This window comes from Ursus arctos, unplaced genomic scaffold (genome assembly GCF_023065955.2).
Source record: "Ursus arctos isolate Adak ecotype North America unplaced genomic scaffold, UrsArc2.0 scaffold_20, whole genome shotgun sequence".
NCBI lineage: Eukaryota > Metazoa > Chordata > Mammalia > Carnivora > Ursidae > Ursus > Ursus arctos.
In genome coordinates, this window is record NW_026622875.1 from 27,782,057 (window position 1) to 27,798,917 (window position 16,861).

The 16,861-nt window shown below is 37.6% G+C and overlaps 1 protein-coding gene across 4 annotated transcripts in view; it reads left to right on the forward strand.

Moving 5' to 3' along the window:
• Nucleotides 1–16,861, forward strand: part of RYK (receptor like tyrosine kinase) — a 93,968-nt gene that overhangs the window by 22,310 nt on the left and 54,797 nt on the right. For all 4 annotated transcript variants that reach the window (XR_008960662.1, XR_008960663.1, XM_026497062.4 and 1 more), the window contains exon 2: nucleotides 9,179–9,300. Coding sequence is in view for 2 of the 4 variants with exons in the window: in XM_026497062.4 (XP_026352847.1) it covers nucleotides 9,179–9,300 (122 nt within the window). In the remaining 2 variants the exon portion in view is untranslated. The remainder of the gene's footprint in view (nucleotides 1–9,178; nucleotides 9,301–16,861) is intronic.

Consider the following 16,861-nt stretch of genomic DNA (forward strand, 5'->3'; position numbering starts at 1 on the left):
TTTGTGAGAATGGCTTCATCCAGGGTTATACAGCATTCAGTTACAGCACCAGAGAAGACAGAAGGTAGGGGAGTCAAGTCAGTTCAAGACTGGCTGTTTTCTAGGGTTGGGTATGCATGTCTTACATAGGCTGGTGGGAGAAAGTTGAGGGTACTAGTAAGAAAGTAATTGAAGTAATTGGGGTTGAGGCCAGTAAGAATAAAATGAGGAAGTGATTGGTATAATAAAATGGGAGAAACAAGAGGATTTTGGATGCTGGAGATCTTATGAGCTCAGAAAACAGCTGTTGTAACAATAAGGGGAAGGAACTAAGGAGCTACTAGTTATTGAGATATTACAGTTCAAGATTTTGGAGGTGGAACAATTTACATATTGCTGCTGTCCATAGAAATGGGTTGCTTTGGTATAGGTGAAGGTTGTTGGGAGTTGAGGAAGAAAAGGAACATTGAAGGACAGGTTGAAGAGTGCGTTGGTCTCAAGGACATTGGGAACCAGCCATAATAAGTCAGAGAATAAGGATGCATAGAAATTTTATAAAATGGTTCCAGAGTCCTTAAGTGAATGAGGTAGCTAAAATACTGGGAAGACTAGAAGGTAGCATAGTTTGATGGTATACATCCAAAAGGAAACAGGACTTTTGATAAGGATACTTAAGTAATCATCTGAAGTGGTTATAGAGATTCAGGGCAATGCCCACTGAGGGTGGGAGAATGGGTCCTTCAAGGCTCTACAGGGCCAGCTATGATTCAAGGGGTGGAAGTTGGTGAAAGTTACAGTGGTTTTAGGGGATGACGGTATAGAAAAGAGTCATTGAAGAGAGGGGGGTCATGGATGGAGGGTAATAGGCATGCCAGCACAAGTTGAGGTCCAAATAGGTTTTAGAAGCTTGAGAAAGTTAGCACGACTCCAGTTGTTGTTCATCCTTTTATTAGAGTGTTGTGGAGAAATTGCTCTGGTGTCTTCAAAGAGAATGTTTTCCAGTTAGGAACTTTAGTTTCTGTCTAGAGTTTGAATTGTAGAACTGGAGAGACCTTGAGCAATTTGGGGAGAACAGATGACCCTAGGATGTTGGAAGGGGAATTGGCCATATCCTTCAGTCTCGTCTTATAAGAGGTAAGAACTCAGAGAATTTTTAGTAGGACTAAAATCACAAATTATTAAAGACTGCGTGGATGGCTTGAGGATGTGTTTGCTTTATTGTTTTTTATTTCTTTTCTGCTTTTATAGCTGTTTTTCATCTGGCTTTATAGGGAGTTGAATTTACAGAACCCATAGATGTTTTTGATACTTTGAACTGTGTCTGGAAAACTTAAATATTTATACATTATTATTATTATTATTATTATTAATTATTGTTATTACTACTACTACCAGTAATAGCATTATAACTGTTACTTATTAGTAACAGAGTTCTTTATTTCCCTGTGAAAGATGTTTTAAGTTTAAATTCGGAAGTTGTTGATCACTTAAGATTATTTTTTTCTAAAACTTTTTACCTTAGTGCTAGTGACACTATGGTATGCACGCTTTCTGAGATTAGAAAAAAGAGGTAAGACCTGTTGACTTTTTTCTCCCTCTCTTGAAAATTTTAGGTTAACTTTACATACAATGAAATGTGCATATTTTAAATGTACAATCCATTGAATTTTGAGAAATGCATACACCTATGTAAACACTACCCCAGTTAGATATAGAACATTTTTATTACCTGGAAGTTCCCTGGTGCCCCTTTGCAATCAATTCACCAATCTTTTTCCCACCCCCTTTCCCAGGCAGCCACACTGATCTGATTTCTATCACCATAAATTAGTTCTGTCTGCTTTAGAATTTTATATAAATGAAATTATATAGTATGTAGTCTTTCATGTATAGCTTCTTTTGCTCATGTAGTCAGTGAGATTCATCCCTTTTGTTACAAAGTCTCAACGGTTTATTTTCATTGCTCTATAGTATTCTATTGTATGAATATAACAACCAACCACAGTTGGTTGTTCATTCATCTGGTGATGGACTTTTGTATTATTTCCAGCTTTGGCTCTTCTGAATAAAAGTGCTATCAACATGCACATATAAATTTTTTTGTGGACATATGTTTTCGTTTCCTTTGGGCAATGACCTAGGAATGGAACTACGGGTTCATAGGGTCTGTGTATGTTAACTTTATACAAAACTGCCAGTTTTCCAAAGTAATTTAGCATTTTCATACTCCCAGGAAAATGTGAGAGATACAGTTGCTCCAACATGCTTGCCAACCTTTAGTAATTCTTATAGGTGGAAATGATACCTTGTTGTTTTAACTTGTACTTCTCTGATAACTAATGATGTTTGGCATCTTTTCATATACTTATTTTCCATTTTCATATATTTTCTTATGAGATGTCTGTTCACATCTTTTGCCCAATTTATTGTATTATCTCTTTATTTTTGATTTGTAGAAGATCTTTATATATTCTAGAAACAAGTCTTTTTTTTAAGAAGTCATGCTGTGAATATCTTCTCCTAGTTTTTGACTTGAACTTCGTTTTCTTAACAATGTCTTTTGAGGAGCAGAAGTTTTTAATTTTGATGATGACCAATTCATCTGTTCTTTTCTCTTTTGGCTCATGTTTTGTGTGACCAGTCTAAGAAATCTTTATTTTCCATAGGTTGTGTGGATATTTACTACATTTTCTTTTAGAAACTTTATAGTGTTATTTTTTACATTTAGGTTTATAATCTATCCCAAATCCGTTTTTGTGTGATGTGTAAGATAAGGGTCAAGATTTTTCTCCCTTTACTTTTATCAGTTGCCTTAGCATCACATTAATTAAATTGCCTTAGTACATTTGTTGAAATTCCATTGGACCTATATTTGCAGGGGTTTTTTTGGATTCTGTTCTGTTCCATTCATACGTCTGTCTTTTTATTAGTACCACACCGTCTTGATTACTGTAGTTCTTAATCATGTTGTAAAATCAGGTCATGCGAGTCTTCTAACATTGTTTTTTTCTTTTTCAAGGTCGTTTTGGCATTTCAATTTCATTTTATTTTTTTATTTTTTATTTATTTATTTATTTATTTTTAAGATTTTATTTATTTATTCGACAGAGATAGAGACAGCCAGCGAGAGAGGGAACACAAGCAGGGGGAGTGGAAGAGGAAGAAGCAGGCTCATAGCGGAGGAGCCTGATGTGGGGCTCAATCCCATAACGCCGGGATCACGCCCTGAGCTGAAGGCAGATGTTTAACCGCTGTGCCACCCAGGCGCCCCTCAATTTCATTTTAGAATTAATTTGTTTTTTCAAAAAGTCTGTTGGGATTTTGACTAGATTACTTTAAATCTGTAGATCAATTTGAGAAACTTGACGTCTTAAGACTATTGAGACTTATCTAAAAGAATGCTATCTCTACTTATTTAGGTCATCTTTAATTTTTCTTAGCCATGTTTGTTTTTAGTGTAGAGTAGAGGTCTTATGTATCTTTAGTTAGATCTATTTCTAGGTACTGGTGTTTTTTGTTATGGTATTGATTTTAAATTATATTTTCCAGTTGTGGCTAATATTTAGAAATACAATTCATTTTTTTTTTTATAATGGCCTTGTGTTCTGAGACTTTGCTAAATTCACTGATTGGTTTTAGTAGTATTTTAATAGACTTTATAGTATTTTTTACACATATAATCCTATCTGTCAGTTTTAGTTCATCCACTCCAACTTTTATGCTTTTTATCTTATTCTTACACATTGGTTAGGACCTCCAGTTCAAGGTTGAATAGAAGTGATGGAAGTAGACATCCTTGCCTTGTTTCTGATCTTAGAAATAAGAATTTAATAATTCACCAATGAGTATGATGTTAGCTGTAGGGTTTTTTATGGATGCTCTTTACCAGACTGAGAAAGTTTATGTTTATTCCTAGTTTGTAGACAGTTTTTATCATTAATTTTTACCAAGTGCTTTTTCTGCATCTACTGAGATGATCTAGGTTTTTATCTTTTATTCCTTTAATGTGGTGAATTAGTGATTTTTTTAAAATTAGTGACTTTTTAATGTTAACGTTTCATATACATTTAGTCATGATGTAATTATCCTTTTTGTATATTGCTGGATTCAGTTTGCTAATGTTTTATGGGGAATTTTAGGTCTATGTTAATGAGGGATGTCAATCTGTAATTTTCTTACCATGTTTCTGTCAGGTTTTTATATTATTGTGATGCTGACTTTATAAAATGAGTTAGGAAGTGTTTCTTTCACTATTTTCTGAAAGTTTATGCAAGATTGGTATTTTATCTTCCTTAAATGTTTGATAGAATTCACCTGGACCCAGAGCTTTGGGGGGAGATTTTTATTATTTGGATTTTTAACTTCTTGTCAGTTTTGGTAAATTGTGTTTTACAAGGATTTTACTATTTTATCTGAGTTCTTGAATTTATTGTCATAGAGTTGTTCATACTAAGATTCTATTTTTTTAACATCTTTAGGATTTGTAGCAGTGTTTCCTCTTCATTCTTAATATTGATAGTGTTTTCTCTCTTTTTTCTTAATCAGTTTTCCAAAGGGTTTAACTTAATCTTTTCAAATAATTATCATTTGGCTTTGTCCTTATGTTATGTATAAGTTAATTTATTTATTAGAATATTTGATTGAGAAGGTAGCCTGTATTATGTCTAGTTAGAATCCATTTTTTTAAAAATGTGTGGTCTAACTCATGATTAACACCCCCATGAATCTTCATCGGATGGGGGGGCCACCAACTGTTCCTAATTGAGTGGGGGCTGGTGGCGGGGGGGGGGGGTGTCACTGAAAGAATTCACCCAAGGCAGAACAAAAGAGATAGAAGTTTATTGGTACACTGCAAGGGAACGGTGGGGCAGGACCGCAGAAGAGAAACTATCTGCCTCTAGGCAGTGGTGAGGGGCCACAGTGGTGAGGGCAGAGTAAGGGAGTGTGGGGACAAATGGAATTTTCCCTTTTTGGTAATCTGAGGAACTGTACCCGTTTGTAATTGGTCAGTTAGGGCCTATGGCTATTTTGAGGTGGGTTGCTTAATAGCCTGTGTGCTTTCAGCTGCGTGGTCTCTGTGAGCCCTTTTGCCTTGCCCAACTTTCCATTCCTCAAACCTGTTGCTTAGAAGAGCCTCTACAACCCCCTTGTTTCATGTCCCATAATTATATTGTTCAAAGAGTATCGTAACCAAAGTAACTTGAGTTCGCACCTTGGTGAGGGAGAGACTACACCAGGTGGAGCTGTCACATAAAGGAAACTTGCAGCAAACAAGGATCACTGGGAATAACTTCCAAAGCTGGGTTTCCCCAAGCAAGAGTGAATGGGTTCCTTTTATTTAGGGTTAGGGTGAATAGTAAGAAGGGGGATCTTTGTCATTGTATGTAGAGGTGAGCATAAAGTTGTGCAAGCGCCTTAAGGAAACAGGCCTGTACGTACATTGCATATTATGTTAATGAGGCTTGTGCTCCTCCTGGGGGGAAGATTTTAGCATTATAATGAGGTAAAAGTAACTGTCACTCAGTGGTCTGTCTGTGCAGGTGTGAGTTGGGGTTTGAGCTCAAACAGGTCTGGGTGGTCTGGGCCTGCCAGAGCTTCGTCTGGGCTGTTATTTTTGCTTGAGAGGTATTTTTGGTTTCCATCTTGGGATGCTGTGCCCATGGGGTTCTTTGCTTGAGTTAAAAGATAAGCTGGAAAGAAGAGCTTAAAAATGTGGATAAAGATCGATAGGTACATGCAGGTGGGCAGTAAAGGTCATGTTTTTGGAGTCCAGCTGATTACAGAATATCCACACTAAATTTTTATCTGTTTTGATCTTTTGTTTTTGAAATGATATTAGTCTCCAACTATGTTTGTGACATCTCCATCTTGATCTCTGCATACTGTAAGGTTTCAGGCTCACAGTATAGACTCAGTAAATATGAGATTTACATTTTGTTAGGTCTCCCAGTACCCTTTCCCTCCAATATGTGAAATATATATATCATGCATTACTAGAGGGACACCTAGACACAACTTTAAATAACAGCAGATCAATTGAGAGAAAGTAACCCTGCTTTTTTTTTAAATAATTTTTATTTTGTTTTATTAGTCACCATGCAGTACATCCCCAGTTTTTGATGCAATGTTCCATGATTCATTATATGCGTATAACACCCAGTGCACCATGCAATATGTGCCCTCCTAAATACCCATCACCGGCCTATCCCAATCCCCCACCCCCCTCCCCTCTGAAGCCCTCAGTTTGTTTCCCAGAGGCCACCGTCTCTCATGGTTCATTCCCCCTTCTGTTTACCCCCCTTCATTCTTCCCTTCCTTCTCCAACCGATCTTCCTATTTCTTATGTTCCATAAATGAGTGAAACCATATGATAATTGTCTTTCTCTGCTTGACTTATTTCACTTAGCATAATCTCCTCCAGTCCCATCCATGTTGCTGCAAATGTTGCATAATCGTTCTTTCTGATGGCTGAGTAATATTCCATTGTATATATGGACCACATCTTCTTAATCCAGTCATCTGATGAAGGGCATCTCGGCTCCTTCCACAATTTAGCTATTGTGGACAATGCTGCTATGAACATTGGGGTGCATATGGCCCTTCTCTTCACTACGTCTGTATCTTTGGGGTAAATACCCAGTAGTGCAATGGCTGGATCATAGGGTAGCTCAATTTTTAACTTTTTAAGGGACCTCCACACTGTTTTCCAAAGTGGCTGTACCAACTTGCATTCCCACCAACAGTGTAAGAGGGATCCCCTTTCTCCACATCCTCTCCAACATTTGTTGTTTCCTGCCTTGTCAATTTTTGCCATTCTAACTGGTGTAAGGTGGTATCTCCATGTGGTTTTGATTTGAATTTCCCTGATGGCTAATGATTTTGAACATTTTTTCATGTGTCTGTTAGCCATTTGTATGTCTTCATTGGAAAAGTGTATCATATCTTCTGCCCATTTTTTTATTTGATTATTTGTTTCCCATGTATTGAGTTTGAGAAGTTCTTTGTAGATCTTAGGTACTAGACTTTTATCTGTAGTGTCATTTGCAAATATCTTCTCCCATTCCGTGCGCTGCCTCTTAGGTTTTTTGACTGTTTCCTTGGCTGTGCAGAAGCTTTTGATCTTGATGAAGTCCTACAAGTTCATTTTTTCTTTTGTTTCTCTTGCCTTTGGAGATGTGTCATGAAAAAAGTTGTGGCTGATGTCAAAGAGGTTGCAGCCTATGTTCTCCTCTAGGATTTTGATGGATTCCTGTCTCACATCGAGGTCTTTCAACTATTTGGAGTTTATCTTTGTGTATGGTGTGAGAGAGTGGTCAGGTTTCATTCTTTTGCATGTAGCTGTCCAATTTCCCCACCACCATTTATTGAAGAGACTGTCTTTTTTCCACTGGATGTTTTTTCCTGCTTTGTCAAAGATTAGTTGCCCAAAGAGCCGAGGGTCCATTTCTGGGTTCTCTATTCTGTTCCATTGGTCTATGTGTCTGTTTTTGTGCCAGTACCATGCTGTCTTTGTGATCACAGCTTTGTAGCATAGCTTGAAATCCGGCAACGTGATGCCCTCAGCTTTGTTTTTCCTTTTCAACAATTTCTTGGCGATTCGGGTTCTTTTCTGGTTCCACACAAATTTAAGGGCTGTTTGTTTCAGTTCTTTGAAAAATGTCATTGGTATTTTGATCGGGTTAGTAACCCTGCTTTTATTCATTCAGTTCTTTTGGATTATCATAGAGAAAGCATCTTTTTTTTTTTTTATAGCATGGTGTTTTATGGTTTAGTTTTTTCCTTTTTTCTTTTTTTATTTTTATTATGTTCAATTAGCCAACATATAGTACATCATTAGGTTTTTTTTAAATAATAATTTTTTATTATGTTATATTAGTCACCATACAGTACATCCCTAGTTTTGGATGTAGTGTTCCGTGATTCATTGTTTGCGTATAACACCCAGTGCTCCATGCAGTATGTGCCCTTCTTAATACCCGTCACTGGCCTATTCCAATCTCCCACCCCCTCCCCTCTGAAGCCGTCAGTTTGTTTCCCAGAGTCCATAGTCTCTCGTGGTTCATTCCCCCTCATAGAGAAAGCTTCTATTTGATTCTTTACTTATATCAAATACTTGCTAATACCCCCCTCCCTTTTTTTTCTAAGTAGTGAACTGGGCTCAGTCAAGCTCACTCACTGCCTTGCTAGGCACCAGTATTTAGCTAGAATTTAGCAATACTTTGTTTTCCTTTTAAGTGACTTTTTTTGCTACCGTGTATTTTTTTTCACAATAATTACTAATTTTCCACTCAAGATAGTGATTAAATTTTGTCTTTAAAATTTTTGTTTTAAAAAATTCAATCAATTTTAAAGAAAAATGTTAAGTACAGGTAGGATGAAGGGGAATGACAGAATTGGAGAATGTGGTCTGTGTTGGAGGTTGGGTGTGGCCCTGATGGAAAAGGTGATATGGGAGTAAGTGAAACTTGGGAGTTGCTTCTCCACCATTTCTCAGGTAGTCTCAGTTATTTCTGCTTTATCTGCAGAACTGACTTGTTTAATAGGTGTTTACTGAGCATCTGCTTTGTGCAGAGACGTGTCCTGAGAACATGAGGAGAAATCTGGTGTTCTCCACCTTTGTAGTCTAGGTAGGGGAGAGGACATGTGTTGATGTGGCAGCTAGTGTGAGTGTATGATGGTAAATACTGTCAGAGCGAGTGGCCAGGATGTCTTTGCCAATGAGGAAGGGGAGGTCATCCCTGGCTCGGGTCTTGTGGCCTTGGCTCAAACTAGTGTTTTCACAAAACTGCATGTCTTTCTCCCTTCTGTTTTGAATCTCTCTTCCTAAATCTCCATCAATTTATAGGGGAGAAGGGGCCCTTGTTTGTAGGCATTACTCTGAGAAGGACTGTGTCCAAAGGGAAGTCACGTTGGTCCTCAGAAGACCACTCAGAAGAGTGGCTCCAGAGTTCTGGATCTAGCATACCTGTGTTTAGTTGGATAACTACTTAATTATTTTGAGTCCTGGGTTGTTCTTCTTTACTGATGATAGTGAAGCCCAGTGTCCTACCTGCTTCATTAGACAGCATATGTGAGAGACATTTATGATGTACATTTGTACATCCATATTATTTTCACTCTTACTAGTATTTGAAATACTGATGGTTAATGATTTTGAGTGCATTTTAGGTGTTTAATTCTTTTTTCTCTTTTTTTCTAGGTCTTGATGCAGAACTTTATTATGTGAGAAATGACCTTATTAGTCACTATGCTCTATCCTTTAACCTGTTAGTACCCAGTGAGACAAATTTCCTGCACTTCACTTGGCATGCAAAGTCCAAGGTAAGAGAGTGGTCAACCAGAGATGCCAAGACAGGACCACTCAGGCCCAGAGGCCGATGCAAGGGCTATATCTGAGGGATGGGCTGCCGTCTGTATAAAAGGGTCTGTGCGTGGTGGGCTTGTAGCAGTGCTGGGTCTTTCAGATTTATGTTTTAAATCTTTAGCTTATTCTCTGTCTCTCTCTCTCTCTCTCTTTTTTTAAGATTTTATTTATTTGTTTGACAGAGAACAAGAGAGAACAAGCAGGGGGAGCAGCAGAGGGAGAGGGAGAAGCAGGCTTCCCTCTGAGCAGGGAGCCTGATGTGGGGCTCAATCCCAGGACTCTGGGATCATGACCTGAGCCGAAGGCAGATGTTTAATCAACTGAGCCACCCAGGTGCCCCTCTTTAGCCTATTCTGTTGTTAGACTTTCTCAAGTCCTTTAAAATGAAGGTAGCCATCATTTATGTGACTAGCTAATGACAGAACACGTACATCCTTTCAGGCTTTTCAAGCAGGGATGTAGATCTAGTTTGGAGAGGGGACAGTTGGATCTGCTAATGACTGCTGTTCCTGTGAACTGGTAGGAGTGGAGGATGGGGAAATTGATGAGATAGGAGTTTTGGACATGTTTGATGGAATGGGTACAGTTCTGCCATTTATGGAGAAATGGTAAAAGTGGAATACAACAGATGCAGGCACCCATGTGTGCTGTGGCTAAGCTTCTTTAATTGTAAGGGACTTCTTGCCTGGCTTACTTGTTGCTAAATTCTTCACATTTTCTCTGACTGACTGGACGTCCATGAACATGGTAAGTTTTCTCATAGATCAAAGAGTGGGGGCTGATCTCCTCCAATCAACTTTAATTTCTTTTATTAGCATTATAATAAACTGAATAGGATTTTATTTGGGAAATAAAAATAGTTTTGCTACTGAAATCTCTTCGAGTTTTTTTTTTTTTAAGTATTACAAAGTGGTGTCTGTTCTGATATTTGTTGCAAAGTCATTTAAATTTGATGACTTTAATATAGATCTTTTTATCTACTTAGAAAACAGTAATGAGTATTAGGAAGGTTCAAGTATTAATAGAATTATTTTTAAAACTATTGAGACTTTGTAGATCTACACCCCAAAGTAATCATTGTTTATAGTTTGATATACTTCAAACTCATTTTTTAAAAATCTTTTTAAACAAAAAGGATATTTTATCATACCTCTATTGTACAATATTTTCCCCCTTGATACTGTATTTTGGCATCTTTCCATTTCTCTATTTATAGATTTAACTCATTCTCCTTAATGGCTTTATAGCATGATATTGTATGGATATATGATATATGATTATTTCTTAAGTGCCTCATTTACGCATGGATTTTTGATAGCATTTCAAACAATGCTTCCTTTCACTGTTAGAGATAGTTTCCTTCACTTCATCTGCCAGGCAAAATCTATGGTACAGGGATAGTAAAAACAATTGGCAGTTCATCTTTTCTTGCTGTTTCTACTTTGTTATTGATGACTGTGGAAACAAAAAATATGTGTGTGAATGTGTACTTGGGTGTATGTATGTATGTGTATGTATATATAGGTATATATGTGTATACATATACATACATTGGGAAATTTTTGTGCACTTGTATTATTTTTGGGTAGTAAGTTATCACTGAGTAGTGAAATGCCAGGGTCAGAGTGTGCATGTTTAAAATTTTGGTTGACATTGCCAAATTATTTCTCCCTTCCCTCTCCCAAGATGGTACCAATGAACCAGCATTCCTTACCAAGTGAATAGGGGTGCTTATTTCTTTAATTCACTTATTAACAGTAAATATTTTAAGCATAGTTGTTTGCTAATCAGATGAGTAAAAAGGATTATATAACCATCCATATATTCATATTATTATTGCAGTTGACCCTTGAATGACGTGGGGGTTATGGGGTACTGATGTCCCCCCGTAGTCGAAAATCCATGTATAACTTTTGACTCCCCCCCCAAACTTAATTACTAATGGTCAATTAATGCATATTTTATATGTTATATATATTATATACTGTAATTCTTACGATAAAGTAAGCTAGATAAAAAAAATGTTAAGAAAATCATAAGTGAAAATCCATTTGTGATATTGTACTATAAAACAAAAATCCATGTAATTAGACCTGTGCAGTTCAAACCGGTATTATTCAAGGATCAGCTATATATATATTCAAGCATACGTCACAGAAACATTATACACATTATACACACATATACATACGGGCATTAAAATACAGCTGCAGTAATGCAATTCAAGTTGACTTAGCTTCGATTCTGGGTAAAACATATGTGCCTTGTCGTCTGGAGCACCTCAACTATCCAACATTGTTGCCTTGGGGTTTCCAAATATGGGCCTGCTTTTTTAGTGGTGGATTGATCTGTTTAGGGTAAAAACTGCAAAAACAGAGGTCAAGAGAGAAAATTCACGTGAAACAATTAAGAACATTTAGTAAATGGTAACCTGGCTATACTGAAGTGTCAGAAGGTACAGATAATTCAGAAAAGGTTCACATGAGACATTTTTTTTTTTTTAAGATTTTATTTATTTCTTTGACAGAGAGAGAGACAGCCAGCGAGAGAGGGAACACAAGCAGGGGGAGTGGGAGAGGAAGAAGCAGGCTCCCAGCAGAGGAGCCTGATGTGGGGCTCGATCCCATAACGCTGGGATCACCCCCTGAGCAGAAGGCAGACGCTTAATGACTGCGCCACCCAGGCGCCCCCACATGAGACATTTTAATCTGAGATACGTCAGTTTCTATGAGTAGGCACCTGAACTCTTTTAAGGAAATTGCGCTAACACATTTTCCAGTATTCTTACATAACATTGTGTGACTGTATTATTTAGGGGTGGGGATAACTTTTAATTTTGATATAATTTCCAACATAAAAATTACAAGAATAGTACAAAGAATTCTCCTATATCGTTTATCCAGATTCACTGATTGTTACTGGTTTGCTTCATTTGCTTACTCTGTCATTCATTCTTTCTCCCCACTCTCATGCACACACACTTTTTTTCTTGAACTGTATGAAAGTGAATTGCAAGCATCCTGTCCATTTAGCCTTAAATACATCAATGTATATTTCCTAAGAATAAGGGCATCCTTTATATAACCAGAATACAGTGATCAAATCAGGAAACTTAACATTGATACAATAATATTATCTAATGTACAGTATTCACATTTCATCAGTTATCCTGATGATCTTCTTTATATATAGTTCTTTTTTTATCTGATTCAGGATCATGCATGCAATTGGTTGATGTACCTTTAGTCGTCTATTAATCTGGAACATTTCTTTGGCCTTTCTCTGTGTGTCTTTACTTTGACATTTTTGAAACACACAGACCAGTTATTTTGTAGAATGTCCCTCAATTTGAGTTGCCTGAGGTTTCCTCATTATTAGATTCAGGAATGTTTCTTTGCTAGTAACACCACAAAAATGCTGTCCTTCACAGTGCACATGATGTCAACTTGTCCTATTACTAGTGATCTCTGATCACTCAGTTCAGTAGATTTCTGCACTGTAAAGTTTTTTCCTTTATAATGAATAAGTAATCGTGGGGAGATTTTATGAAATTATATTTAAAACATTCCATTCCTTATGCTTTTAACTGCTAGTTTCTGCATCTGTGTTTAGAATTAGTTTTCACTTTTTAGCCAGTGCTGTCGAAGAGATTAATATGTTTCCTGTCACTGGAAGAGGTCAGATCCACATTTGGTAAATATTTGGTGGGAGTGTTGTAGAGGGAATGGGAATTTAAGCATTTGTGGAGGAGCTGGTCTTGAATTTTATGTTGCCTTGCTACTCTGAGATCCAGTGTTTCTGTGAACATCTTTCAGGCAGAGAAGCTTCTTATATTCTCCAAAAAATTGATACTTAATCCTTTGTTACTTTTCCTACTTTTAATGTTGATGAATATAAAAACAAATAATACATATATTTTGCAGTAGTGAAAAATCTAATGAAATAGAGAATCTACTATTCTACTGACCTTGAATAGGGTGTGATTATTTCTGGGCCCACTTAGGAAAAAATAATGATGTATCATGAGAATGGTTCCTGGGCAAGTATATGGGTAGTGACTTGTGAATAAAAAGTCAGTGTGGCATGTGGCAGTTAGAATTAAACCTTCTCTTAATCATTCCTTTTTAAAAATACACGTACATTGGATGTTTTTATTTGGAGTGAGTTTCAGGGATCTGATATTGCCGATAGTGGATGTCTGAGGAATTTTAGGAGCCTGTCACAAGAGGAAGTTGAAGTGGAGGAGAGTAGACAGGGGAGAGGGTTAAGATAAATATACATAGTTGAAAGGATTTAGATGAATATATATATTTGTACTGGCCTGGGCACAGGTTGGGTCAGGAGGCACCCTGGTGTAGCTATGTGGTCCTTCTAAATTCTTCATGAATAATTTCTAAACTTCTTCTGTGGCGGGTTTTAAATACCATCATTAGTGCACATTTGAGATACTATTGATGGTATGATATTCCTGGGAAGACAGAGAGAAGTTCCCTGACTTGTTGGAGGGCGTCACCCCCTGTTTACACATCTAGCCAGAACCCTAGAAGGGGCCCTATACTACTTCTCCTACACCTACCAAGTCCAGTTGATTGTCTCTCATAATTATACCTTAAATTCATCTCCTACCTCTTTCTGGACCTGATGCCCATCTGTAGTTTGGATCTTCATTGTTTCTTAACAAGAGATGGAAATAGTTCTCTAACTGGTCTCCTTGCCTCTGGACTGACTTCTTGCTGTACTGCTGCTGCACTCGCCTACCCTCTGCCCCCCAAAACTACTCTAGGGCTCTCAGTTGCCACCAGAATAAAGTTCTGATTTCTTAGGAAGCCTTCGTGATCTTGTTTCTGCCTTTCTTTCCTACTTCCTCCTCAGCTAGTTGTTTTTTGAATGCCCTGGACTCTGTTACATTGCTGTTGTTTGCACTGCTAGAAATGCCCTTTCCCCATTCTTTACCTCATGAACTCCTGTTCATCTCATAAAAACTCAGACCTGGTGTCACCTCTCGTTTGGCTGTGTCTGGTGCTCCTTTCTGCACCCACAGCCCTTCTCTTTCCTCCCTCATAGTGCTTGTCATACTCTAAGAATATTGTAATGATTGATCTTCTTTTCTGTCTCCCTCATAGATGTAAAGCACTTCAAAGGGAGGGACTCCTTTTTATCTCTGTGTTCCTCGTGCCTGGTATATAGCACCTGGGGCTTAGTTACAGGTGCTCTTTTACGGACCACAGAAGAGATGCACAGATAGAGGCCACAGGGCACAGCTCAACAAACAGGGATCTTCTGAGTGCTTAGAGCTTTTTAAAGTTGGAATGTATTAGGAATGGTGAACTTCCTGTTTCTAGAAGTGTGGAACATAGGCTGGGTACACTTGACACCAGTTGTCCACCTGAGATTTGTCAGGTATTTCACTGTGAGTAAAGTTATAAATTTGGAGACATGAATGGAATTCATAGATTGAATATATAGCTAAACTAATTTCACAAGTTCATCTGCGACAGGATTTAGAATTTAGGGGAAAGTAATCATCTTCTATCTTAAAATATTTTATAATAAAAATCTAAGGAGTATGTTTGTGTTAATCCAGTTTTAGGCTTTGGCCACCATTGCAACCCCTAATTCCAGCTTTAGGTCATAATCTTTTTGGTAATGTTAGCACAGTTGAGTAATTGAACTTTGTTTATTTTAAAAATTCATCTTTTGAGTAATAATGTATGCATATGATATAAAATTCAAAAGACATAAGGAGTACACAGTGAAAAATAAATCCCCATCCCCAACCAATCTATACCAAGTTGCCCTTCCATTGGCAGCCTCTGTTACCTGATTCCTGTCTCCCATTCTAAAGATAGTCTGTACACAGATAAGCAGGTGTGTGTGTGTGTGTGTGTGTGTGTGTGTGTGTGTGTGTGTATTTTAACAAGTAACATACTGCATACTTTCTGCAGTTTGCAAAGCACTGAGCAACGTATCCTGGTAAATTTTCTCTGTCACTACATATAGAGTGGAATGTTTTTTCTTTCAAATCACCGAAAAATACATTATATGGTTACAGTTTGGTTTATTGATCAGTTACTATGAGAAGAAAAATAAGACCCAGATTTGGGAAGGGTCTTGCTTAAGGTAGTAGAAGCAGAAGACATGGGAGGTAGAGGTGACTTGAAATGGGAAGGTCACACAAGGGGGCAAGAGAGATGTGGCTTCTTCACTTGAGAAGACACAGAGGGTTTTTCATCTGATCATGTTGGCTCTGGGATGCAATCATGAACTTTCTGGAGGAAGGCCACAGATCCTATGGTCTAACACTTAATCAGAAATTCTCAGTTCTTGCTTTTTAAGGTGTGCCAGGAGGTAAAATATTTCTTCCAAGGCTCTCCAGGCTCTCCTTGATACATCTCTTCACACTGTAGATATTTTAACATTAGTTTTCACACATCAAAGCTTTTTGCTAATAGTGTTGTTTTTCAGTGTTTACTTGATTGTTTTGTCTTCCCAAACAGACTATGGTCTTCTCAGAGGCTGAAGCTGTATCTTATTCTTGACATCTGTGTCACATAGCCTTAGTGGGTGGTTGTTAAATACCATTGGTTAATTGCATTTGCAGGTGGGATGAGAACTCTGGTATTTCTTCTCTTTCACAAGACCACGTGGTCAAAAAAAGCAAAGACTACTAGGTGGTTTTAACAAATAATTAGTTTTCTTCTATATTCCAGAACATTCTCTAATATCTGGGAAAAAAGCATGCCACTGCATCTGTTAAATGTCAGTAGATATTTTAGGTAGCTGGAAGGCAAAAATATACCAAAATATAGCAGAACATTCCCCCAACTCACATCCACTCTGTAGCTGTTCTCTGGTTTCAGGAATTCTTCATCCTTGTCAGGAGGGTCTTCAGGGAACTTGTCCAGAGTTCCTACAGCAGCCCCAGGGGCCAGCTGGCAGTATCTCCTACAGAGTGGGATTTCTATGAAAAAGGCAGCACTTCTGGTAAATTCAGAGAAATTAAAAGGCTATATGGCTATAGGCAAATGTATTCACTTTAAATCTGTACTGTGTTCCAGAAGGAAATGGCTTTACTCATCAGCTGCCTATTTGCAATTGCCATTTGTTTCCAAGTAAGGGAAGATTACCAAAAATGTTTATTTTTTAGCTTATTCAAATATTTACATTTTCTCTAGCTTCTTTTCTGAAATATTTTGGCTCACTCTTTTTTTCTAATAAACAACCGCTGTTCAGATTTCCTTTGTTCCAGTAGATTATGAATCTGTTTCTTCAAAGGATCATGGGCAAGTGATATTCCTCATAGATTGATCCATGGCAAAGTAAAGAAAATAGGACAGTGATAATTGGCAGTTTGTTCTGGACTCCAGAAACTGCAATTTAAAAATTAATATCATAAGGGTTTCGGAGAGAGAAGAGAACTGCCTTGTGAATGTCTGCCATGTTTAGATAGTCCCCCAGAAAGGGAGCCAGCAAAGGGCAGGCTTCTGTGCTTTCATACTCCTTATTCCCCTAGGCTGC